The 27,913-nt window shown below is 44.8% G+C and overlaps 2 protein-coding genes across 3 annotated transcripts in view; both read right to left on the reverse strand.

The window, feature by feature from the left end:
• The window catches only part of LOC112235801 (carbohydrate sulfotransferase 11-like), a 90,255-nt gene extending 66,789 nt beyond the window's left edge, over positions 1–23,466 (reverse strand). Inside the window, exon 1 of one of the 2 annotated variants that reach the window (XM_042311103.1) lies at positions 23,240–23,466. In XM_042311103.1, the coding sequence (XP_042167037.1) occupies positions 23,240–23,342 (103 nt within the window). In that variant the 5' untranslated portion in view covers positions 23,343–23,466. Of the gene's footprint in view, positions 1–23,224 lie in introns of both variants that reach the window. The other variant, XM_042311102.1, reaches the window with a different exon arrangement.
• Positions 23,467–25,951: 2,485 nt separating this feature from the next.
• On the reverse strand, positions 25,952–27,910 carry LOC121838697 (thioredoxin reductase 1, cytoplasmic-like). The gene is made up of 3 exons (XM_042311324.1): positions 27,543–27,910; positions 27,071–27,205; positions 25,952–26,537 (listed from the first exon to the last, which is right to left on the reverse strand). The coding sequence occupies exons 1-3, from the start codon at positions 27,624–27,626 to the stop codon at positions 26,472–26,474; spliced, it is 285 nt and encodes a 94-aa protein (XP_042167258.1). The 5' UTR covers positions 27,627–27,910; the 3' UTR covers positions 25,952–26,471.
• Between the last annotated feature and the right edge of the window lie 3 nt (positions 27,911–27,913).

Here is a 27,913-nt window from a genome sequence, read left to right on the forward strand (position 1 = left end):
ATCCCAGTAGTCAGGGGGTCTGGTCAAAGCCCCAGTCTCAGCAGGAGCAGAAACACAGCCTGCGGGACGCGTCTTTAAACCAAGCAGCTGGACACATACACGCACATGCACACGCACCACACACAGGCCTTTCGCTACACTCGCATTAACATCTGCTAACCATGTGTATGTGACCAATCAAATTTGATTTCATTTGACATCTTTAAACCACAAAGCGAGGTCAATGCAGGAAAATACGGAAAGTATTTTAATGGTCGACTAGCTTTGTCACCACCCGCTGTCTTCAGCTAATGAGGGGACAAATAAAGAGAGAGAAATAAAGAGAAAGAAAGAGAGAGAAGGAGTATAGAAGCCTCAGCAGGTTATTGCCATAGCAGGTACTAGGTTTGGTATTGTGCTCCAGCGGTGTAATTAATTGGCTGTTTTTGTTCTTCTGCCAAAAAACTGAACCAGACACTATGACAGAGCTGCCCTTAGCATGCCCGTGGGGTCCTACAGGCAAAGAGTGGACACCTGTGAAATATCACTGAGGAATGTGAGCTCACTAGATCCCTGTACTCTACCTAGCCCATCAACGTCATGTCCATAATCAATGCATTGAAGCGGTAATAACTCACAACACACTGTTATATACTAACTCATGAGTACTGGCAGGACTAAATGGCCATTATTAGGCTGTGTCCTGGCTCTATCAGAGATAATCAACACATATTAACCTGATCATCTTCTGAAGTTGTGGAGCGAGGCTTCAATTGACCCGTGACAAATGCAATGACTACCTCCCCCCCTTCTACTGGGACTGTGAGACTATGATTAGCAGACTCTACTGACAATCCTCTGATCTGTTGGTCCTGATTGGACAGAAGATGAGTACCTCCTCCCTGGCTCCTTAATGTGGCTCATTAGACACATTGAGTAGTGTGTTAATGGAAAAAACAGCAGAGTTAATAGATTGCTATTACTATGGCAACAGCTTGATGGTCTCCCTCTTTTCATAGATACGCACACACGCACGCACGCACACACACACACAGTGTTGTTTATGGACAGTAGTAGTCCTGCCGTGTCTACGAGCCAGTGGAGATGCCATTGTCTCAGCTGGCCACACATGATGCTTTGGGGCATGCAGCATGTAGGCAATTTCCAATGGATATACTGACTATCAAGTAGCATATGACATAAACCCAGTCTGACACACAATGTGATGGGACCAGAATGATACTCTAGGTTTAGATGATCACGTTAGACTGTATTTTTGTGGGAGCCCGAGGGTGACGCTGGTGTCAACGTCACCAAAGTGTTAACAAGCTGATGACATAACGCCTTCGAACTATGTCACTGTGTCACTGTGTGTGCTACGTTGAGTCTGCAGATTACATTTTGACAGTGTGGAAGTGTGTGTGTGTGTGTGTGTGTGTGTGTGTGTGTGTGTGTGTGTGTGTGTGTGTGTGTGTGTGTGTGTGTGTGTGTGTGTGTGTGTGTGTGTGTGTGTGTGTGTGTTGATTGAGAGAGAGCGAGAGAGACAGGTTGAGAAGCTCCAGACATTCTCTGATGTCAGAAGCTACACAGCTGAGCTACACAGCTCTGGAGCAAAGGCGTTTCACACTGACAGCACTCAATGTCGCTCAAATGTCATATAACACTGACTTGAGGGCTGGGGATTTTTCTTTCTGTATGTTCTGCAGCATTCCTTTTCCCTCTTGCCTTCTCTATTCCTCTCTCTCATCTTTCTTTGTACCCACATACTGTATAAGTCTCTCTCCACTCCCTATCATTTTTGTCTTTCGGCCGGTCTCTCTGCATAAACAAATGATGCCCCTCTCTTTCCGTCTCTCACTCTCTTACAGTCTCTCTCTCTTTCAGTCTCTCTCTCTCTCTCTCTATCTCTGTCTTTCTCTCTCTCTATATATATATATATAGCTCCAGAGGCCAGCTGTAGCTCCATGGGGGATGAGCTGGCACCTTCCCCAGAACAGAGCTGCCCTCGCTGGGACACTGCAAGGTCACAAACCTCTAATTGTCTCAGCCGCACCCTGGAGAGGGAGAAGGATAGAAGGATGGAGGGAGAGAGAGAGAGAGGGTGATGAAAGAGAAATATAGATAAGGGAAAGGAGGAAAGGAACAGCCATACAAAGAGGCAAAGTCTAGATGAGTTTGAGAGAACAAAACTGGAGGGACAAATACTAAGCAAAGAAATTGTGGGAGAAGGAGAAAATTACACTATCAAATGTCCCAATTAAGTCATGGCAGAAAATGTCATTTACAGACACTTATTGAGAGAGAGAGAGAGAGAGAGAGAGAGAGAGAGAGCACGAGAGAGAGCGAGAGAGAGAGCGAGAGAGAGAAAAAGAGAGAAAGAGAGAAAAAGAGAGAGAGAAAAAAAGAGCATGAGAGAGAGAGAGAGAGAGAGTGAGAGAGAAAAAGAGAGAGAGAGAAAAAGAGTGAGAGAGACAGAGGGAGAGAGAAGAGAGAGACAGAGCGAGAGAGAGAGAGCGAGAAAGAGAGACAGAGCGAGAGAATGAGAGAGAGAAACAGCCCAAAAGATGGAAAAACAGGTTTAAGGAACTCATCCCAAACAGTAGTCTATTGTATATCTTCTATACCCTGAGGCTGATCTTCCTATAAACCCAGGAGACCAGCACAAACCCACAGACCCACATTGGAACAAGAACCGTCTTAGCTCCAGTCTGTTTCTGCCTTAGTCAACTCCATTGTTATGCAGAAAACACACTGAAACACAGTTGGGTTAATTCCATTTAAAGCCATGAATTGAACTGGAGTCCTATGAAGAGAGATCCATGTCAAATCCGCAATTGACAGGAATTGAAAGAGGATTCACTTCTAGCTTTTCTAACAGAGATCAGACATTAATTGGCTGCTTCTTTTCTACGGAGGCCATTGATGCTAATCTAGCTAAAAGGCTACGCTAACTCTGTTAGCTTACATGTGGTTAGCATGATCCACTCCTCTATTGTATAGAGCAAAGGGATATCTGACTCAGTCAGAACAGATTTTCCCACAGACAGAGGTAGACGTGTCTGTGTGCGTCTGTCTGTCTGTCTGTCTGTCTGTCTGTCTGTCTGTCTGTCTGTCTGTCTGTCTGTCTGTCTGTCTGTCTGTCTGTCTGTCTGTCTGTCTGTCTGTCTGTCTGTCTGTCTGTCTGTCTGTCTGTCTGTCTGTCTGTCTGTCTGTCTGTCTGTCTGTGTCTGTCTGTCTGTGTGTGTGTGTGTGTGTGTTTGGATATGCTTGAGCGGACGTACCTCTTGATTACTGTGTGCGCTTGCAAGCCGTCTAGCTCAAATCAGAGAGGATTACGCGGTAAATGCAGGTTAAGCATGGAAAGAAAAAAAAGAAAAAAAAGACAGATTGGGGGGAAAAATGACAGGATTACATTTGGATGTTGTTGTGGCTAGGACACTCCTTCAATTAAGAGTGTGCTGTGTTTGAAGTGTGAACATGGCGGTGGCTATTCTGTGGGGTGTAACTATACAACCCCTTATCCCAGACACAGGGGGTACCCCTCCATAGACTTCAACTGGCCGACAGTCAGCATAGGACAGAGCTTTCTTCTTCTCTCTTTTAAGGACACACGGCGATGGATGGACGTGTGTATGTGTGACTGTCCATGCACGTTCAATTCAATAAACCTTGACTCTTTAAATAAACTTTATTGAAGCTTTATTGTGTGTATGGTGTGTGGGGGGGGGCACACGTGTGTGTCTTTCTCTGTATGTCTGAGAAGGGAGGCAAGAAGTCTGACTTAGCAATAACTTTCATTTAGTGGGAGGAGAAATCACAGAAGCATTGCAGCCTTGACTATGTAATGGGTAGTGTAATACACACAGTGTAATACACACTGTGCTCCCTATCAGAAACTGTTCCCCTTAGCATGCAACAGTGTGCTGTCATTTCCTGAGTCATTAACTCCCTGAGTGACTTGTACCCTCAAAAGACCTTTGGCAAACACTGGTCCCAATTTTCATTTGTAGAAAATACAGAACATCATAACACACGTTAGGAACAAATGTTTGAATTTCCCCTCTTTCTTTGGCTTTTATTTCTCCTTCCCACATCGTCCTCTAATACTTATTTTTACGTTTCCCTCCCTCGCTTTTTATCGCTTTCTTGCAAACTGGAAAACATGTGCACTAAAGAATGAAAGGGTATTCGTTCCGAAGAGGCCTTTCCTCTCAGCAGATGTCTAAATGTCTTGGAAGAAGGAGTGACACACCGCAAGGAGCAGTCTGACCCCAGTGGGAAATAAGCACTTAACACCAAGCCCTGCTACCATGGAAAGATGAGCTCACTATTTTAAGACAACACCTGTCTCTCACACCGTCTGTCAAATATGACCATCAGGCCTATAGACACTTGCAAACACACACAGGCATACACACACGAACGCACGCACAACGCGGGCACACACTCACATACAGAGAAGATACACTGAGTGTACAAAACAGTATTATGCCATGACATAGCTTTCACCTGGATTCACCTGGTCAGTCTATGATTCCTTATTGATGTCACTTGTTAAATCCACTTCAAACAGTGAAGATGAAGGGGAGGAGACCATTTTTAAGAAGGATTTTTAAAACCTTGAGACAATTGAGATATGGATTGTGGATGTGTGTCATTCAGAGGGTGCCACTCAACATTAGGAATGTGTCTGTGTATTTAATGTTACACTCAGTGTTTAAAGATAGAAGGTAGAGATGGAAAGCACATGTGTTCCTGACTAGGCCAGTTTGCATGCTTCTAAATGTCTGGTATTATTCAGTCTGGTCATTGTTTCATCTGTAGTTTCCTGTCCACACCCAGCCAGTCACAACGCTCCAGGAATAAAAAGATGAGAGCACACAGACGCTGGAGTCAGTCAACATTCCCAACCCGAGTTCCTGTCCCTAAACAAATGCTCCAAAAACAGGCCACAATTCCTGAGCTTTCCTAGAAATGACCAATTCAGCAAACTAAGTTAGGCCTACTTGAGTTACTTGCAAACTGAGTTATTTGAGTGTAACTACAGTCTATATTTTAGTCTTCCAGTAGACACTCTTATCCAACTTACAGTAACTTGCTTCCATAACAGAGGCGGTCCGCCCAGTAGGGCATTAAGGGCGGAGCCCCACTTGTGATTGGTCCCCAACAAATTATAAATGTTAACATATATATTTTTATGTAGATATATATTATAGAATTAATGGATTATGTTTTAAATGATCAGAAAAGTGTGGTAAATGTGTATATTTTCCTGTTAAAAAATATATTGTTCAAAACAAGCTGTTCAGTTACCTACAACTCTGCCCCTCAGTGACTGGACCGTCCTGGGGTGCTCAAATGTGCGCCCGTTCAGTCAGAACTTCTGGGTCTGCTCTAATCTCCTCATCCCAAGGAGTCTCTCACACCAGACATACTTCCTCACGTGAGACTAGATCTGCTCTATCAGGTACAGATAGCGCTAAAGCAAAAAGATCATTGTAATTAACTTGTAAATAAATGGGACCTGATAAATCGGACAACCACATCCAACAAGAGTCGAAGGACAGAGGGATAAACTAGCTCGAACCTTCTCATTGCGGATCTGGTAGGACAAAAAAGCCCATTTTGTTTCCCCCATTAGGTTCTACTGTAGGTGACAGGGCAACATATTGTGTGAACTAAAACAGCATAAAACAGGTGTATCACAAAGCACGATCAAATTAATTAGCCCAGTTACAGTCATTTTCTGAAACATTGAGAAACAGCTTGGTCAATTGTTCTTGTCAAATTAACCAGTTACCGACTTTTGATAAGCAAATTGTTATAGCTAGATGGTAGTTTGCTAGATAATTAGCTCCCATGCTGATTTCAAGTATTTTAAAACTAATATATGACTAACTCGGAAATATGACGTTTTTTCAGTATGAAAAAGGAGCATCATGATTTGTGAGATTATGTTAGCTAGCTATCTCCAGTATGTTAGCTAGCTATCTCCAGTATGTTAGCTAGCTATCTCCAGTAAGGTCATGTGTTTGTTGCGTTCTCCCTGGTTTCCACTAGTTATCACCAAAATTGGCTATATTGTAAAAAGTATTTAAGGTGAGGGGTTAGGCATAAGGTTAGCATTGTGGTTGATGTTAGGGTTAAGGTTCGTTTGAGGTTTAAAATCACATTTTTCGTTGTAGAAATAGGAGGGCTTTACGACTTTGTAGCTGGGGTAACTAGTAAGGACCGTGCTCCCTGGTGCACTCGTTCGTGAGCTGGCTGCTCGTTCTAAATAGTATAATCTAATCTGTTCAAAACAGTGGAAGCATGTGCAGCAGTAGCCATTTGGTTTTTGACATGCACAAGTGAAATAGGTGTATCTATGCAGTTGTTCAAATGCACATATCGCTTTATATACAGTATCTTCTCAAAGAAACTACAAGTAGTTAATAAACGTCACATATATTTCTGTCATGCTGCTTTGTTGACAACTCCAACCACCTTGCACCACAGGTATTCAGCCAATCAGCAGCTGCCGCTGTTCCATACACCCAAACTCTCTGACCTGCTCTAGGACATACCATTCTCCTGAGGAAGATAAAACGGGGGAGTACTGTGTGACTGAGTCATTTTGACCTGTAGTCTGGACATGGTCTGTCCCTCCTTCTCTCAGAGTGATCTCAGTTACATATAATGCCTCCAGTAATGCAGTCTTGCACCACCAAATTATAGTGTGTGTCCAATCGAAGACTGCGTACTCTTAAAATAGACAGAAGGAGAAATTATAGTCCTGTAGAGTGTGTGTGTGTGTGTGTGTGTGTGTGTGTGTGTGTGTGTGTGTGTGTGTGTGTGTGTGTGTGTGTGTGTGTGTGTGTGTGTGTGTGTGTGTGTGTCAGTCGACCCTGAGCGAAACAGAAAGAGAGAGACTGTGGAGAAATACGAAGACGCTTTTAAAATGTGTTTTGTGGGGCAAGAGAGAGAAGCCGAGCTAATATTGAAGGATTCTTGAATGTTGATTATGCTGATGAGCTCTCTGCCCTAAGTCAAATTTGCAGACTAGCTGCCATCTTGGATGGTGCCTCTGCCAAAGGGGGCGTAACCCAGCCACCTGCAAACATGCATGGATGCAAGCATAAGCGCACACACACATTCTCGCAGATGGATGGTGACAGATGTTCTCAGAACAGCCTTTAAACACTCAGACTAAAGGAGAGACAGGCAGAATGAGAGTAATAACTCACCTGACCGTTACTATCATAGGCTACCACTTTAAAGGACATATCAAATCTCCCTCCGTGCCTCTTGCCTGATGTTGTACACGGAGTGTATCAAACATTCAGAACACCTTCCTAATATTAAGGTGCGCACCCTTTTCCCTCAGAACAGCCTCAATTCGCTGGGGCATGAACTCTACAAGGTGTCAAAAGCATTCCACAGGGATGCTGGCCCATGTTGACTCTAATGCTTCCCACAGTTGTGTCAAGTTGGCTGGATGTCCTTTGGGTGGTGGACCATTCTTGATACACACGGGAAACTGTTGAGCGTGAAAAACCCAGCAGTGTTGCAGTACTTGACACAAACCAGTGCACCTGGCACCTACTACCATGCCGTGCTCACCCTCTGAATGGCACACACACACAATCCATTGTCTCTTTAACCTGTCTCCTCCCCTTCATCTACACTGATTGAAGTGGATTTAACAGGTGACATGGATTGTTTTCACCTGAATTCACCTGGTCAGTCTATGTCATGGAAAGAGCATGTTTTGTACACTCAGTGTATGTCCTCCTCATACTCTCTCCATCTTTCTCTTTCTGGCTGTGTCACTGTGTAGGCTGGGCTCTGGCTCTCTGAGTTTTGACAGAGCAGGCTGGGTTAGGGATGAGGTACAACTCAGCAGTCTACAGTCTCTCAACAGCTCTACTCTTTTCCCCACATCTCATCTACCTCTCTCTCTTCTCTTCTCCATTCAACACCACTTCATCCCCTCTCCTCAAACATTCTCCTCCATCTTCATACTTATTTCTCAACATCTAAATCCTCATACCCTGTCCCCTTCCCAATCTAGCCTTTTACTCATCTCTCACTCCAGCCCTCCATCTCTCACCTATACTCCTCTCCCCTCTCCTCTATCATCCTCCCTCTTTCCATTCACCCCTCTTCCCTTCTCTCCTCCCTCTTTCCTTCTCTCCTCCCTCTTCCCTCTCTCCTGCTCTCTCTCTGGTCTAGACAGAGTGACTGTGTCCTGGTATAACCGGACCAGACTTCACACCACAGACACCATGTTCTCAGCCTGGACTGGACTGGCAGAACTTTGATTTGGATGGGGTTAAGTGTGTGTGTGTGTGTGTGTCAGGGGAGCTCTATTTGCTCCTCTATGATGGCAACGTGTCCAGCCCTCCTCCCCTTTCCTGGACGGGCATGAGAGGGGTCTTTCAGTCGCGCCACGCTGCCCTGCCCAGCGGCCATCTGGTAACCCGCCATGTTGTGGGCTCACAGACTGGTGTTGGTGCCCACCGTTCCCCGTGGCATTGCCAAACCAGCCGCGCTGGCAGTGGCAGAACAACCAGGCTGGAACGTACCACACCCACTAACACACTCACTCAAGGAAGGCCTGATAGAGAGGGTAGAGAGAGAGAGAGAGAGAGAGAGAGAGAGAGAGAGAGGAATGAAAGAATTAAAGGATACAGACAGACAAGGTGTGATCAGAATTCGAATATGCCAATGATATGGTGCTGCTAGTGATAGACGACATACTCAGAATGTTACTTGATGATATGGTGCTGCTAGTGATATGGTGCTGCTAGTGATAGATGACATACTCAGAATGTTACTTGATGATATGGTGCTGCTAGTGATATGGTGCTGCTAGTGATAGACGACATACTCGGAATGTTACTTGATGATATGGTGCTGCTAGTGATATGGTGCTGCTAGTGATAGACAACATACTCGGAATGTTACTTGATGATATGGTGCTGCTAGTGATAGACGACATACTCAGAATGTTACTTGATGATATGGTGCTGCTAGTGATATGGTGCTGCTAGTGATAGACAACATACTCAGAATGTTACTTGATGATATGGTGCTGCTAGTGATAGACGACATACTCAGAATGTTACTTGATGATATGGTGCTGCTAGTGATATGGTGCTGCTAGTGATAGACAACATACTCAGAATGTTACTTGATGATATGGTGCTGCTAGTGATATGGTGCTGCTAGTGATAGACGACATACTCAGAATGTTACTTCATGATATGGTGCTGCTAGTGATAGATGACATACTCAGAATGTTACTTGATGACATGGAGCTTCTAGTGATATGGTGGTGCTAGTGATATGGTGCTGATAGTGATATGGTGCTGCTAGTGACAACATTTAGAGACAGAATACAGACAAAGGAGTTTAAACAAAGGTGACATACACTGTATATACAACAGTATGTGGACACCATTTCAAATAAGTGGATTCCCGTTGCTGACACCCGTTGCTGACAGATGTATAAAATCGAGCACACAGCCATGCAATCTCCATAGACAAACATTGGCAGTAGAATGGCCTTACTGAAAACCTCAGTGACTTTTAACGTGGCACCGTCATAGGATGCAACAAGTCAGTTCATTACATTTCTGCCCTACTAGAGCTGCCCCGGTCCACTGTAAGTGCTGTTATTGTGACGTGGGAAACGTCTAGGAGCAACAATGGCTCAGCCACGAAGGCCAGACAAGCTAACAGAATGGGACCGCCGAGTGCTGAAGAGAGTAGAGTAACACTCACTGCTCGGGCGCAACACTCAATAACGAGTTCCAAATCTCCTCTGGAAGCAACGTCAGCACAGGAACTGTTCGTCAGGAGCTTCATGAAATGCGTTTCCATGGCCGAGCAGCTGCACACAAGCCTAAGTTCACCATGCCTATGGCCAAGCGTCGGCTGGAGTGGTGTAAAGCTCGCCGCCGTTGGACTTTGTAGCAGTGGGAATGCATTCTCTGGAGTGATGAATCACGCTTCACCATCTGGCAGTCCGATGGACCAATCTGGGTTTGGCGGATGCCAGGAGAATGCTACCTGCCCCAATGCATGGTGCCACCTGTGCAGTGAAGGGAAATCTTAACGTAACAGCATACAATGACATTCTAGATTATTCTGTTCCTCCAACTTTGTGGCAACAGTTTGGGGAAGGCCCTTTCCTATTTCAGCATGACAATGCCACCGTGCACAAAGCGAGGTCCATACATAAATTGTTTGTCGAGATCGGTGTGGAAGAACTTGACTGGCCTGCACAGAGCCTTGACCTCAACTCCATCAAACACCTTTGGGATGAATTGGAACGCTGACTGCGAGCCAGACCTAATCGCCCAACATCAGTGCCCAACCTCACTAATGCTCTTCTGGCTGAATGGAAGCAAGTCCCCGCAGCAGTGTTCCAACATCTAGTGGAAAGCTTTCCCAGAAGAGTGGAGGCTGTTATTGCAGAAAAGGGGGGACCGACTCCATATTAATGCCCATGACTTTGGAATGAGTGTGTATGTTACAGACGTTTCCCATTAGCCATAGTGCAGCACTTTGAATGTTCCTCTCAGAGCCACTTAATGAGACATGGTGACTGAGACATCCTCCATTTAATTAAAACCATGATTCACTCACTCCTTCATGGCCACCATGCAGTCTACTGCCCTGAGTCCTCAATCTATAGCCTGGTCCCAGACCTGTTCGTGCTCTCTCGATAACCTCTCGTAGACAGGCTGCGTAAACATAAATGGCACCGTAGATCTTACACCAAAACTTCCGGCGCCGACAGAGATGGCCGCCTCGCTTCGCATTCCTAGGAAACTATGCAGTTTTTTTTTTTTTTACGTGTTATTTCTTACATTAGTACCCCAGGTCATCTTAGGTTTCATTACATACAGTCGAGAAGAACTACTGAATATAAGATCAGCGTCAACTCACCATCAGTTCGACCAAGAATATGTTTTTCGCGACGCGGATCCTGTGTTCTGCCTTACAAACAGGACAACGGAGTGGATTCCATGCAGCGACCCAAAAAAACGACTCCGAAAAAGAGGGAAACGAGGCGGTCTTCTGGTCAGACTCCGGAGACGGGCACACCGTGCACCACACCCTTGCATTCTTCTTGCCAATGTCCAGTCTCTTGACAACAAGGTTGATGAAATCCGAGCAAGGGTAGCATTCCAGAGGGACATCAGAGACTGTAACGTTCTTTGCTTCACGGAAACATGGCTCACTGGAGAGACGCTATCCGAGGCGGTGCAGCCAGCGGGTTTCTCCACGCATCGCGCCGACAGAGACAAACATCTTTCTGGTAAGAAGAGGGGCGGGGGCGTATGCCTTATGGCTAACGTGACCTGGTGTGATGAAAGAAACATACAGGAACTCAAATCCTTCTGTTCACCTGATTTAGAATTCCTCACAATCAAATGTAGACCGCATTATCTACCAAGAGAATTCTCTTCGATTATAATCACAGCCGTATATATCCCCCCCCCCAAGCAGACACATCGAAGGCTCTGAATGAACTTTATTTAACTCTCTGCAAACTGGAAACCATTTATCCGGAGGCTGCATTCATTGTAGCTGGGGATTTTAACAAGGCTAATCTGAAAACAAGTTTTATCAGCATATCGATTGCGCAACCAGGGGTGGAAAGACCTTGGATCATTGTTACTCTAACTTCCGCGACGCATATAAGGCCCTGCCCCGCCCCCCTTTCGGAAAAGCTGACCACGACTCCATTTTGTTGATCCCTGCCTACAGACAGAAACTAAAACAAGAGGCTCCCACGCTGAGGTCTGTCCAACGCTGGTCCGACCAAGCTGACTCCACACTCCAAGACTGCTTCCATCACGTGGACTGGGAGATGTTTCGTATTGCGTCAGATAACAACATTGACGAATACGCTGATTCGGTGTGCGAGTTCATTAGAACGTGCGTTGAAGATGTCGTTCCCATAGCAACGATTAAAACATTCCCTAACCAGAAACCGTGGATTGATGGCAGCATTCGCGTGAAACTGAAAGCGCAAACCACTGCTTTTAATCAGGGCAAGGTGTCTGGTAACATGACCGAATACAAACAGTGCAGCTATTCCCTCCGCAAGGCTATCAAACAAGCTAAGCGTCAGTATAGAGACAAAGTAGAATCTCAATTCAACGGCTCAGACGCAAGAGGTATGTGGCAGGGTCTACAGTCAATCACGGAATACAGGAAGAAATCCAGCCCAGTCACGGACCAGGATGTCTTGCTCCCAGGCAGACTAAATAACTTTTTTGCCCGCTTTGAGGAAAATACAGTGCCACTGACACGGCCTGCAACGAAAACATGCGGTCTCTCCTTCACTGCAGCCGAGGTGAGTAAGACATTTAAACGTGTTAACCCTCGCAAGGCTGCAGGCCCAGACGGCATCCCCAGCCGCGCCCTCAGAGCATGCGCAGACCAGCTGGCCGGTGTGTTTACGGACATATTCAATCAATCAATCAGTCTGCTGTTCCCACATGCTTCCCACATGCTTCAAGAGGGCCACCATTGTTCCTGTTCCCAAGAAAGCTAAGGTAACTGAGCTAAACGACTACCGCCCCGTAGCACTCACTTCCGTCATCATGAAGTGCTTTGAGAGACTAGTCAAGGACCATATCACCTCCACCCTACCTGACACCCTAGACCCACTCCAATTTGCTTACCGCCCAAATAGGTCCACAGACGATGCAATCTCAACCACACTGCACACTGCCCTAACCCATCTAGACAAGAGGAATACCTATGTGAGAATGCTGTTCATCGACTACAGCTCGGCATTCAACACCATAGTACCCTCCAAGCTCGTCATCAAGCTCGAGACCCTGGGTCTCGACCCCGCCCTGTGCAACTGGGTACTGGACTTCCTGATGGGCCGCCCCCAGGTGGTGAGGGTAGGCAACAACATCTCCTCCCCGCTGATCCTCAACACTGGGGCCCCACAAGGGTGCGTTCTGAGCCCTCTCCTGTACTCCCTGTTCACCCACGACTGCGTGGCCACGCACGCCTCCAACTCAATCATCAAGTTTGCGGACGACACAACAGTGGTAGGCTTGATTACCAATAACGACGAGACGGCCTACAGGGAGGAGGTGAGGGCCCTCGGAGTGTGGTGTCAGGAAAATAACCTCACACTCAACGTCAACAAAACTAAGGAGATGATTGTGGACTTCAGGAAACAGCAGAGGGAACACCCCCCTATCCACATCGATGGAACAGTAGTGGAGAGGGTAGCAAGTTTTAAGTTCCTCGGCATACACATCACAGACAAACTGAATTGGTCCACTCACACAGACAGCATCGTGAAGAAGGCGCAGCAGCGCCTCTTCAACCTCAGGAGGCTGAAGAAATTGGGCTTGTCAACAAAAGCACGCACAAACTTCTACAGATGCACAATCGAGAGCATCCTGGCGGGTTGTATCACCGCCTGGTACGGCAACTGCTCCGCCCTCAACCGTAAGGCTCTCCAGAGGGTAGTGAGGTCTGCACAACGCATCACCGGGGGCAAACTACCTGCCCTCCAGGACACCTACACCACCCGATGTTACAGGAAGGCCATAAAGATCATCAAGGACATCAACCACCCGAGCCACTGCCTGTTCACCCCGCTATCATCCAGAAGGCGAGGTCAGTACAGGTGCATCAAAGCTGGGACCGAGAGACTGAAAAACAGCTTCTATCTCAAGGCCATCAGACTGTTAAACAGCCACCACTAACATTGAGTGGCTGCTGCCAACACACTGACACTGACACTGACTCAACTCCAGCCACTTTAATAATGGGAATTGATGGGAAATGATGTAAATATATCACTAGCCACTTTAAACAATGCTATCTTATATAATGTTACTTACCCTACATTATTCATCTCATATGCATACGTATATACTGTACTCTATATCATCGACTGCATCCTTATGTAATACATGTATCACTAGCCACTTTAACTATGCCACTTTGTTTACATACTCATCTCATATGTATATACTGTACTCGATACCATCTACTGTATCTTGCCTATGCTGCTCTGTATCATCACTCATTCATATATCCTTATGTACATATTCTTTATCCCCTTACACTGTGTATAAGACAGTAGTTTTGGAATTGTTAGTTAGATTACTTGTTGGTTATTACTGCATTGTCGGAACTAGAAGCACAAGCATTTCGCTACACTCACATTAACATCTGCTAACCATGTGTATGTGACAAATAAAAGTTTATTTGATTGTATTTGATTTGAGATCTGTCATGATACAATGGGATGCGTGAGATAACGGGGACAAATCAGGATTTTGCAGGTGTTAGCAGCTATTGAATTTTGGAAGGTGCGGGGACATGTGACCCATAGACTTGCCCGTAACTTGCAGAGAGAGAGAGGGGGTGGAGCTCTTTGTTCCAGTTCCAATCCTCATTATACGTATGGACCTAGAACTTAATCGAGCATCTGACCAATTACGCAAGACTTTAGTTCTGGGTTAGCCGAGAAAAATCTCCTGTGGTCATTATAGTGCCTGTGGTCATTATAGTCTGGTCCCAGACCTGTTTGTGATGTCTTGCCAACACCTATGTTCATCTTCACAGACAATAGCAGTTGACAAAACAAAACAAGCAAATCTAGAACCAGGCTAAGTCTCCAGTTCTGTACCCTAACAGTCCTGCTTTGGTGTTGTTGGTCTCAAAGCAGCAGACTGCAGATGGCTTTGCCACGGGCTGTTACTCACTCTAATGACTAAATCAGTGTGTTGGTAGAGCAGGGGCTCGGGACTAAACTGAGCACTCACCCAAAAAAGAAAGGGCAACTGGGCAACAAACTCTCTCTTTGTCTAACACACACACACACACACACACACACTCTATTTCTTCTCTGAAACAAATTGACTCACACAAGTTGACAACAACAAAGGAAGGACCAATATGTTCAGACACGTACATAGCTGACACACACACACACCTCGCTGGCTCTTCTGGCCCTCTGAAGGTAAATATTAGCCGTGAGTCTGTCTGAGAGGCTGAGCAGCACTTCACATCATCGACGGACCATGCACTCACCACCCAAAAATGCTCCAGCACCCTCCTCTATCCCTCTCTCCAACGCACAGCCGCTAATAATGTCCAAATGTGGTTAACTTCCGGTGTTAACCACCTGTTAACCTGCTAACCGCCAAGGGACTAAAACATAACAACCAAATCAATATTTATCGGCAGGAGGCAGCGTGATAACATTCACATCTGTCTTAGTCTGATGTTCCAGCAACACTCAGGTAACGTTGCAACCGCCCAATAACAGAGAACGGAAGAGGTTTGCTGAGATCAACAGAACCCAGTCAGACTGGTTAATGTGCCCTTCAATCAGAGTCAAGCCCTCTAACGGTTTACGATAGGTGGCAACCAGATGTTGACGTGTAGAAAACGCCACTTAAGCAGACATTTTCCATCATTAACATCCCCCTTTCCGTATCCACCTACTATCAGGGAGGAAATTATTGTTTGGGGTTTGAGAGAAACCCCTGAACATCTGTGAGCCCCTCGTCTGTTAAATAGAGAGGTCTGCACCATTAGACACAGCACCTTTCACTCAACTATGTGTGTGTGTGTGTGTGTGTGTGTGTGTGTGTGTGTGTGTGTGTGTGCCCCTTACTTGAGGCCCATGATCAGATTATCAGAGGCACAGGAAGTAAGGGGAGAAGTGGGGGCTCTCTCACTCTCTCTGTTTCTAGACGACTATCTGTCTACTGTCGCCCATATAAATGAATCTGTGTTTGCTGTTCTGTGCTAAAGAATGTCTATAGCTGTTAATTACTTAATGACTGTATTATCAGAGCGCATGTATGTGTCCTTATATATCTGCACGTGTGTGTGTGTGTGTGTGTGTGTGTGTGTGTGTGTGTGTGTGTGTGTGTGTGTGTGTGTGTGTGTGTGTGTGTGTGTGTGTGTGTGTGTGTGTGTGTGTGTGTGTGTGTGTGTGTGTGCGTGTGTGTGTCAGTAACCCAATGGCAGTCTCTTGTATTGAAGTCCAGACTCTCCAACAGATGGCTATCAACCTCACGGCTGCCTGGCCAAAAGTGCAGAAGCAACACAGTCATGGGCCCTGAACTGGAGCACCACAGGCCAATGAAATGTGGGGACAGAGCCACAATGTCATGGTCCTTCAGGACGTCTGGGATACCCTCCCACAATACACACTCACAGGCAGAAGAGAGAGCGAGGATACAGGACAATGGGGTTGGGAGGGAGAGAGAGGGAGAGAGCCCACTTGATAGCTCTCCTGACAACACCCCCACACCCACTGAGGACACGCAAAAGCCAGAGATTGTGCTCCTCATTGACTCAAATGGGAAATACAATGATGAGAGGAAACTTTTTCCAAAAGTGGCTAAACTCTGATGTCCGAACACCCGGCGTGCCCTGAAGCTGTTGTTAGAGGACCGACTAGGGTCCCCCAGCCACATCGTAATACACACAAGCACAAACAACCTTAGAGCCCAGCAGGAAAGGGTGGCCACAGCACTCAAGGGAGTGATTGAAAAGCCTCTTCCCCAACGCGCAAGTGGTTATCTCCACCCTGCTACCACAAAAAGACGTTCACCCTGACACCACACTGCGGGTGAATGCAAGCATTTCCTGGGACTGCCTCAAAACCAAATGTTTACCTGGCTCATCACTCCACCTTGGACTTGAACAGCCTTTATGACCAGGTCTGCCTCTACAAGACAGCAGTCCCCACCTTTGCCAGGACCCTGAAGGACATCACCCTCAACTGCAGCCCCAGCACCTCATACAGGAGCAACAGAGAAACGGACACCCCGCCCAGACCAGCCAGACACCCTCCCAGAACTATCTCAACAGAGAAAATGTCCTCGTGTGTGCTACCTATATCCCCCAAATACAATCTCCATACTTTAACGATGACAGCTTCTCCCTCCTAGAGGGGGAGATCAACCATTTCCAGGCCCATGGACATGTACTAGTCTGTGACGACCTAAATGCCAGAACTGGATAAGAACCTGACACTCTTAGCACACAGGGGGACAAACAACTACATGGAGGTGACAGCATTCCCTCCCACAACTATGACACAACTATGACAAAACAACCAACAAAAATGGGTCACAACTCCTGCAGCTCTGTCGCACGCTGGGTCTGTACATAGTCAATGGTAGGCTTTGAGGGGACTCTTACGGTAGATACACCTACAGCTCATCCCTTGGCAGTATTACTGTAGATTACTTATCACTGACCTCAACCCAGAGTCTCTCAGAGCGTTCACAGTCAACCCAATGACACCCCTATCAGAACACAGCAAAATCACAGTCTACTTGAACAGAGCAATACTCAATCATGAGGCAGCAAAGCCAAAGGAACTGCAAAATATTAAGAAAATATATAGGTGGGAGGAAAGTAGTGTAGAAACCTACCAAAAAACAATTAGGCAACAACAAATTCAATCCCTTTTAGACAACTTTCTGGACAAAATGTTTCACTGTAATAGTGTGTGGCAGTAGAAAACTTGGCAGTAGAAAACCTAAACAGTATATTTGACATCTCAGCTTCCCTATCAAATCTAAAAATTTAAAGCAGACAACCTAAGAAAATTAACAACAATGACAAATGGTTTGATGAAGAATGCAAAAACCTAACAAATATACTGAGAAACCTATCCAACCAAAACTAGAGACCCAGAAAACCTGAGCCTACACCATCACTATGGTGAATCCCTAAAACAAAACAAAAAGAAGGAACAGAACGTCAGAAATCGGCTCAATGTAATTGAAGAATCCATTGAATCTAACCACTTCTGAGAAAATTGTGACACACTAAATAAACAACAACAACACAAAGAATTATCTATCCAAAATGGAGATGTATGAGTAAACCATTTCTCCAATCTTTTTGGCTCTATAACAAAGAACAAACAGCAAAAAAGTACTGTATGTGATCAAATACAAATCTGAGAATCAACTATTAAAGACTAACAGAACCCACTGGATTCTCCAATTACATTGAACTACAGGACAAAACACAAACCCTCCAACCCAAACAGGCCTATGGTGTTGTTGGTATCCACAATGAAATGATCAAATATACAGACCACAAATTTCAATTGGCTATACTTAAACTCTTCAACATCATCCTCAGCTCTGGCATGTTCCCCAGTATTTGGAACAGAGGACTGATCACCCCAATCCACAAAAGTGGAGACAAATTTGACCCCAATAACTACCATGAGACATGCGTCAACAGCAACCTTAGGAAAATTCTCTGCATTATCATTAACAGCAGACTTGTACATTTCCTCAGTGAAAACTATGTACTGAGCAAATGTCAAATTGGCTTTTTACCAAATTACCGTACGACAGACCACATATTCTCCCTGCACACCCTAATTGACAAACAAGCCAAAACAAAGGCAAAGTCTTGTCATGCTTTGTTGAATTCAAAAAAGCTTTTCACTTAATTTGGCATGAGGGTCTGCTATACAAATTGATGGAAAGCGGTGTTGGGAAAAACATACAACATTATAAAATCCATGTACACAAACAAGCGGCGGTTAAAATTGGCAAAAAACACACATTTCTTTCCAGAGGGACGTAGGGTGAAAAAGGGATGCAACTTGAGCCTCAACCTTTTCAACACACACACATATATATATATATATATCAATGAATTGGTGAGGGTACTAGAACAGTCTACAGCATTTGTCTTCACCCTACTAGAATCTGAAGTCAAATGTCTACTATTTGCTGATGATCTGGAGCTTCTGTCCCCAACCAAAAAGAGCCCACAGCAGCACCTAGATCTTCTGCATAGATTCTGTCAGACCTGGGCCCTGACAGTAAATCTCTGTAAAACAAAAATAATGGTGTTCCAAAAAAAGTCCACTTGCCAGGACCACAAATACAAATTCCCTCTAGACACCGTTGCCCTAGATCGAACAAAAACCTATACATACCTCTGCCTAAATATCAACACCATAACTTCCACAAGGCTGTGAACAATCTAAGAGACAAGGCAAGAAGGGTTCTGTGCCATCAAAAGGAACATAAAACTCAACATCCCAATTAGGATCTGGCAAAAAATACTTAAATCTGTTATCGAACCCATTGCCTTCTATGGTTGAGAGGTTTGGGGTCCACTCACCTACCAAGAACTCACAAAATGGGACAAACACTCAATTGAGCAAAATTCTGCAAAAATATACTTTGTGTACAATGCAAAACACCAAACAATGCATGCAGAGCAGAATTAAGACTATATCCGCTAGTTATCAAAATCCAGAAAAGAGCTGTTCAATTCTACAACCACCTAAAGGGAAGCAATTCCCACACATTCCACCACAAAACTCTCACCAACAGAGAGATGAATCTAGAGAAAAGTCCCCTAAACCAGCTGGTTCTGGGGCTCTGTTCACAAACACAAACTGACCCCACAGAGCCCCAGGATACAAACACATTTATACCCGACCAAATTAAGAGAAAGCAAAAACATAACCATTTGACACGGAAAGAGTCAACCAAAAAACAAAGTAAATTGGAACACTATCTGGCCCTAAACAGAGAGTACACAGTGGCAGAATACCTGACCACTGTGACTGACCCTAAATTAAGAAAATCCTTGACTATGTACAGACTCAGTGAGCATAGCCTTGCTATTGAGAGAGGCCGCATTAAATGACCCCATTAGAGACACATATTTCCCACAGATTATAGACCCACAACGAATTTGAAAACAAATCAAACATTGACAAACTCCCATATCTGTTAGGCGAAATACAGCAGTGTGCAGTCACAGCAGCAAGATTTGTGGCCAATTGCCATGAGAAAAGAGGAAACAGTGGAGCACAAACAACATTGTAACTACAACCTATAATCATCTCTTTGTGTATTTCCCCTTTCATACTTCAACCACTTGCACATTGTTACAACACTGTACAAAGCCAATAATATAACATTTGAAATGTCTATATAATTTGAAAACTTTTGTGAGTGTAATGTTTACTAGTGTTTCCCTTGTTCATTTCCCTTTTGTTTATTGTCTATTCCATTTGCTTTGGCAATGTAAACGTGTTTCCCATGCCAATAAAGCCAATTGAATTGAATTTTGAGAGAGAGAGAGACTGAGGCAGAGAGAGAGAGAGAGAGAAAGAATCTAGTTTTATTACTCTAGGTCATCTGTTCTCTGTACAGGATAACATCAGAAGCTTTTGTGCTGGAGAATTCCACCGCACAGAAAGGGACAGTTCTAGAACACATTCACAGAAACAGGGACAAGAACTCTAGAATTCCCACAAAAGGGATAAAAGCCATTGAATTCCTATGAACAAAGGGAGACACTGTAGAGCTCTAGAATGTAAGTCAATGATTCTATCATCAAACTCCAGTGATTATGGATGAGGTAACCACAGTCTGCAAATCAGCCGTCTTCAACAAAGTATCAGTTCCACCCTACATTACTGTCCCGGGGTAGCAAGCAGTAAGGAGTTTTGAGTTTCCCAAAGAAATTCCACCAGAGGCTTTATCCATCTCATTCTTGATCAAGTCTTTTCCGCTAAACTCCATCTGACTGCCTCATACCCCCCTTTTCCCCCTCCCCTAGCTCTCTTTGAGGTCCGTCGCTATGGAAATCTTACCCAAAAATTCCAAATTAGGTCAGTGAGCCATGTCACTGTCCATGCTCGGCTGCTCTAGTCTGGACACACTGGTGCATTATGGGGGATGTGAAACGTGAGTGTGTGACTGAGGCCAGAGTGCACAACCAGGTCACCACTCACACACAGCCGAGAAAATACACTGAACAGAGTCCCAGTATAAACACACACACAGACAGTCATGCCCAGTCTCTCCAAAATACCCCCTGGCACCTCTCACCCAAAGAATACTGACTAAACAAAACAGCCATATTAGCTGCTGCTGCTCCTTTGGTCCCAGTCCTAATGCCTTTAAACAGATGCCTGCAGTGGAAGGCAACCTCACACAGACACTGAATGATCTATCAGAGGCACAAAGCTTCAACTGAGCTCAACGGACTATGACTCAAGCTGGATCTGTCTCTTTGAAGAACACTTTCACTGGAGTGTTTCCAGCGTGTGTGCACGTTTGCAGCCGTGCGCGCATGTGAGCAAGTGTGTGCATGTGAGTGTGTTGAGCCCCAGATGAGGAGTCTCTCTCCACTGTCTGGTTTAAAGGTTGTGACCCCAAAGGGCCTGTAAGCGAGGTGAGAGTTTGCACAGGGGGGCGAGACGGGATTCCCAGGCAGTCTAACATTCCGGAACCAGAGGAGCACTCCTCGGACTTCCGTGTGCCGTGAAGTGCTACGGGAAGACCAGAGGGGTTCAGTCTGTCATGTTCTTAGGCTGTATTGTGTATGTGAGTGGAGGGGTGGTCAAGAGAGAGAGAAACAAGCACAGTTACACACCGAAATGTCAGACATTGTCCATTATTCACTTAAGCAATGGGCAGGAACCAGACAGAACAGTTTTAGGCTACTGGAATAGTGTGCAGTTTGGTTCACCTGCCGGCAACCTCAGATCAGGCTTAATTTGCCAGACCACTCAGTTCACTTGCCTCTGGCAATAGGGCAACCCTTAATGTCAATCCCTGGTCTCACCCACATAATCGCTTCATACTCCCAAACACACAACCTCACTACCTTTAAACACACCACACATCTGCTCCACCACCACTGACACACACACACACACACACACACACACACACACACACACACACACCATCTTACACAGGGCTTTTTCTCACATGTCTGACATGTATTCTTCAAAAACAATTACATGCAACACTTTCAGATGTCCCCTCTTCTAAAACGAGATAGGTCCATGCATGCCTATACCCCTATGCCTGGGAGAGGCTCCCTATAGCAACCCCCTCAGCCTTTTGTCTTTGTGGATCTACAGAATGTCGCGGGGGAGTCATGCATCGCCGCTGGAAAGCATTTCTCCACATGCCCAAGTATCTGTGTGCGCACTAACGCACATATATTGGGGCAGTTTCCACGGTGATGTTTGATTAACGGAATAGGGATGACACGCATTACGGTGCAGTAGGCTAGCGATGAGAGCCCCGTCGCTGGTGTAGGCTACATCGATGACTCACAACCAGGGACTCAGAAATTCAACCAAATTATGTGGAAGTACGGCGTGGCAATAAGAGTTTTACGCATTCGTACTTGGTTCCTCTGTAGTACAATGCATTCGCTGATATTCCCCTTCATTAAAAAAAAAAAATCCATTACCACTTGTTCACTTTTCGGACACAAATTTGAATCAAAGGAGGGGAACGAATAAAGTATTACTGCAAAATCCCCTTTAACAATAATACGGTCACTTTGGCTGGGAAAAGTCTACATGGCACAATACCCTGTTATTATTATTTACATCACTATATTCCCTACTACCGCAAATAGAGACGTGGCCACATTGAAATAAAGCATAGCCAATGTATTCCAAATTAGTGAGGTAATTAAATCACACTTTTTTTCTCTCATACGTCACTTACATATCATTATTTTATATCCCTTTCTAAAAAAGTTTATTTTTGCCACCTCTCTGATCCTGGACCATGGCATGGAACAGGAGCTCAAATTAAACATTTTCAGTCATGGGAGGAATTTAACAGCGTCACACAGTTGCTCAGAAATCATTTCGCGTTACTGTAAACCTGTTGTAGGTCAATATTGAGGCATTTTGCTGTTTGTGCAGTGAGATCCTTGCGCGTCTGAAAGCAGGGCTCTTTGATTCATGGTACAGAGCCTATACTGTACGGCTGCGGCCGAACGGTGCCGTGGCAGTGGCACTGGGTCGACTTCAGCCAAACTGACTGGAGAGAGACAAAAAGAATCCATCCATACCAGCGAGAAAGCCAGCGACTACAGGCGATGAGTACCGCAATCTCAAAACACACATGCCGTGCTCGTTTCCCAAGAGATTACTGACTCTGGCACAATAGCCTATACGATCAATTGCATAAACGCACAATCTATGCGATAGTGTTTGACCTAAAACAGGCAACACATTATTTCCCAACCTCGGCGACACAGGATGGATAGATGGGTGTTACAACCTTGTCACTGTTTATAAAATGCATGATTCAACATAGTCAACAAATACATCGATATTAACATGCCACAACAGAGTGGGCCATGGGCAGGACGTCACAGATCAATGAACACAACACACAACAAATTCGAGAGAGACAGAGACCCTACCTACCTGGTTGGAACATACTTTGGAAATAAAAGATGACCAGAATAAAAGATCCCAAACAAGTGGCGAGTACCATCCGGCATATTCTGCTCATCCTCATCAGCTCGAGCAGAGTCTGTTTCATGGCTGTCAGGGATTGACTGTGGCTGATTTTCTGTGTGTAGGTCGGTAGGTCGGTCTGAGCACCGGGGCTTGTCGTGCGGTTGTGGTACTGATGGTGATACTCACTGCAATTGTCCGCTACTCAATGAGCTCAATGCTTTCGCTCTGGACTGTACTATTTGTCCCTACCTCCTAAACTACAGGGGAAGCAAGGCAACTATTCTGCCCCCTCTTGCAACAGAAAATGAGCGCGCCCAAACGCGATGAGCAACAGAGACGTGTAAAACAAAACCGCTATCTCACGTCGCACACTGAGAAATGAATGGTGTTATACCACATTGCTATATATTTATTTTTGAATGTGTCTAAATATGTCTAAGCGTTTCCCCCTTGTAAATAAGATTATGTATGGAAAGATTAATTATCACCATCTGAGTGAGTGACTGTGTAAGAGAAGTACTGTGTGGATTCATTTACATTCCCCTCACACCAAGAACAGGCGAACACTAACAGAGAAGTAGATCGATGCTGCTGACACAACCCAGACATGGTGAACCTGTTCATTATAACAGAGATTACATAACGTAGGCTACTGTACAAACCGGCGTTCTTGAATGAAAATGGTTTGTGGATCAGTTTGTGAGTAAATGTGCGTAGCTCATTGAATTGCGCGCATCTATAGATTAGATATATGGTTCTTGTTCAAGTCCAGTGATGGGAATACCATATTTAGATATTTTAAATCCACACCAATCAATTGAGTTAATTGAATTTCAATCAAATAATGTTGTCAAATCAGGCTAGTGAGAGTTATGAATTGAATATATTTGTATTACCTGAATATGACATGGCTAAAATTGACACATTTTACCCGTTGGACGTTGCCTTGCCAGTCTTGCAGAGGCCATAGAAGGATTCGTTATGCCAATGTGCTAATTCCTCAATACTATGGGTATGGGTATTATAGCACCACCTAGTGTCAATGGTAGACAGATATATTTCTCAAAGTGGCCACAGAAAAGAGTTTGGGTTTTTGCCCTAGCACTACACAGCTGATTCAAATGATCAACTCATCATCAAGCTTTGATTATTTGAATCAGCTGTGTATTGCTAGGGCAAAAACCAAGACCTGCACCTGGGAGGGGGGCTGAGTTTGGGAAACCCTGCCATTGAGTACCACAGTGTGAGTCATCATCAGTGGCGATTTTAGCATGTAAATCTTGGTGGGGAAAACTAATTTTAAAAAGTAAACTAATTATGCATGCCAGCAAAGCCACTGCACAGCACAGTACAACACTAAACAATACATTAATTGCACTAAAATGGTGACAAACCATAATTTGCAAATAAATTCATTAACAATCCTACAATGTGATTTTCTGGATTTTCCCCCCTCATTTTGTCTGTCATAGTTGAAGTGTACCTATGATGAAAATTTACAGGCCTCTCATCTTTTTAAGTGGGAGAACTTGCACAATTGGTGGCTGACTAAATACTTTTTTGCCCCACTGTATATATATTTTACATTGTTTGCAAACTGATATGTGACACATATGAATGCCAAAATAACATGCAAAACAGGCAAGCCCCCCCCCCCCAAAAAAAAAAAGTGTATTGTGTTTTTGCTAAAAATGTGAGGCTTGTTCGAGAGAGATTTATATGGTTATCATCACACCATGGTAAGCCTACATGAAACACAGCCCTTATTTGAATTGTTTTTAAAATCCCCAATGGAAAAAAATGAATGGTGGGAGAACATTTGGAGCCGTTTTCCTGTTTGACCGCTAGGTTTTATGGGTATTAGGACACCTTCATCATGGGGCTTTATTGAGCATGTCCACAGGGATCTATTCTAAAAACCAAAGGAAATACCTTCTGAAAAGATCCCAAAGCAAAGTGACAAAATTTTGAATCAATGTATCGTTATATGATTATAACTGGGACAATTGGAGACACAGCTGAATGGTATTCCTAATAACTTGTTCTGGGTGATATCAAATACATCTCCAGACAGACACTGTTCCGCTTTCCTTCTATTGATCTAATTATATTCTAATAGCGTTTGTAGACTGGTGTACTTTCCCTTTATTGGTACATCAGTCTCAGTCTCTGAATGCTCAATGTGTCTGCATAAGGAATAAACAGCACGGTTGTCTAGAGGACAAGCTGTACTGTAAGCAGTAATAAAACATGTCTTCCTCAAGCAGAACTAAAAGTTAGTGAAGCATGCCTCTACAATGTTCCACGGGGACATACCGGTGATTATGTGCTGACAGATAAAAAAGTGTCTGCATAAAAGAGAGAGGTCTGCATTAAAGAGAGAGATGCAGCACAAACACATACATGCACACATGTGCACACTTATTGGGGGGGGTCCCTATCATTCTAGGTGTTGTAGCCTTTTGCCCCTGTCTCTCCTCCCATTAGTATGGGAGACCTTATTAATGATCCCTGTGAATATTCATCAAAGTGTTTAAGTCAGTCACTATGTCCTGCAGAACTGAGACAGAGAGAATGACAAAATGGAGATAGCGAGGGAGAGAGAAAAAGACAGAGAGATTGTAGTCTTAGGTTACCCGGGGGGACCTAGTGAGAACCACTTACCTTCATTAAAAGTAAGAGCATTTTATTAATTCATATTCCTTAACTCTGATAATACTTTAATCTCGATCTGTTCATTACGGCACTTAAATCCCTTCAGTCCCTAGGTACAGAACCCTGCATAAAAGCATGAACTGTGTTTCTACAGTATTTAAATGCTCAAACGGGGCTTTATCACTACTCAGCAGCCATTAAACTGTCAGTACAATCACTGACAGTTTAAAAGTCAGTACAATCACAGACTAATGAGTATTCATATGGGCTGCAGAGTTCACAGCTGAAAGGTGTCAGAGGTGCCTCCGCAAGTTAATATCAAAGTTTGGTTCATTAATATGGCAAAAGAAAGAGTTTAAAAGAGAAGAAAAAAAACATGTAAACAGGAAGTGACCCCAGTGTCTAGGGCCAGCAGCAGCAGTGTCAGTCCCCGCCCACCTGTCAACCAGGCTCCGGACTCAGATGTCATTGGACGGTTGATAGCTGCCCTGCTGCCCGTCACTCAACAGTGAGGATGTTCTGACAGGCAACCGTGATTGACAGCAGGGGGCTAACGTCAGGAGTTCCCTCTGACCATCATGGCATCAGTGGCACGCTGAGTTATTGTCAGGTTGGTCAACACCTGAGGGAGAGACACACAATTAATAACTATTTAACAACACAGACTCAACATCCTTTCAAGAGAAAGAAAACGTGTGTGTGCGAAGTTCAGACAGTTTCCAAACAAAAACCCACCCCACCCAGCACTACTGTTAGAAAAACCTCTGTGAGCCATTAATGTGCCACATCACACTTCTCAAACCCCATCTTCCCTGCTCAGTTGGAAACTAAAGTTTTCTACAAACTCCACTAAACTGTTTATTGAAGTCTCAAGAAAGTTTTCAAAGTGTCAGGAGAGTGAAAAGCAGCCCAGCAGAACATTGGGCTGAGGGCTCCATCCTGTATTAGTTTATAGGAAATGGACTGTGTGTGATGTGGTTTGTAATGTAAGTCTATGAATAATTCACACAGGGAGCATTAGCAGCAAGAAAACCATCAGAGACAGTTGATCTGGGACCGCTGGACTTTTGATAATGTACGGCGGACATTTTGTGCCAGATTGTTCACCATACATTAGTTATTGCAATGGAGAGGTAAAGAAACTGGCGTACTGACCTGGGCACAAACAGGGTGGAGTCTCACGGGGGTGTCCAGCTGCTGTTTGATCAGACCACACCTCAGAGCCACAGCAAAGCCCTGGAACACCTCCCCTGCGCTGGGCCCCATCACATGGAGACCTATCACATTCTCCTGTGGAGGTGACAGAACACACACATACACACACACACTATAATATAGTCAGGTATGTGGCACATGACTTTAGCATAGCATCTTGTCCCTTCTAGGTACCGTCCACTCCAATGGCCAGTAGTAGCTACGGTACACCTACAGAGAGGAGATCAAGTTTCAAGTTGTATTAGTCGTATGTACGGGTTGGTTACGCATGCTATGCATCGTCCAATGAAATGCTTTCTTGCAGGTTCTTTCTCGACAATGCAAACAACAATAAGAAATAATAAAGGACATCAGACATAGAATGCATAACTACTGAGTGTGTGTCGTATGTTGTGTGTGTGCGCATGTGTACCTCCACATTGTCCTCTCCAAACTTGAGAATGGTGTTCTCCTCTGACAGCCCACAGGTAGAATAGTACTCCATGGGAGGGAACATCACCGTGGGGACGTTAATGTAGTCACATTGGGAATGAGAACACACATACACACACTAACTGTCACACCAGTCCCTTAATTAACCTATAGGTAAGAAAAACCTTCATCTAAATGTAATCCTAGTCTTAACCCCAGTCCCTGTCCCCGTACCGTTGTACTGTGCCCTCCGTAGAGCCTGCGGGCCAGGAGTCGTCCTGCCTGCATGGAGAGGGCTGTGGTCAATGAACGACCCTCCTGTACCGCCCCCATTGCATACACATATCCCACACTGCTCTGCTCCTTCTCATT

Source organism: Oncorhynchus tshawytscha, linkage group LG33, assembly GCF_018296145.1.
Source record: "Oncorhynchus tshawytscha isolate Ot180627B linkage group LG33, Otsh_v2.0, whole genome shotgun sequence".
NCBI lineage: Eukaryota > Metazoa > Chordata > Actinopteri > Salmoniformes > Salmonidae > Oncorhynchus > Oncorhynchus tshawytscha.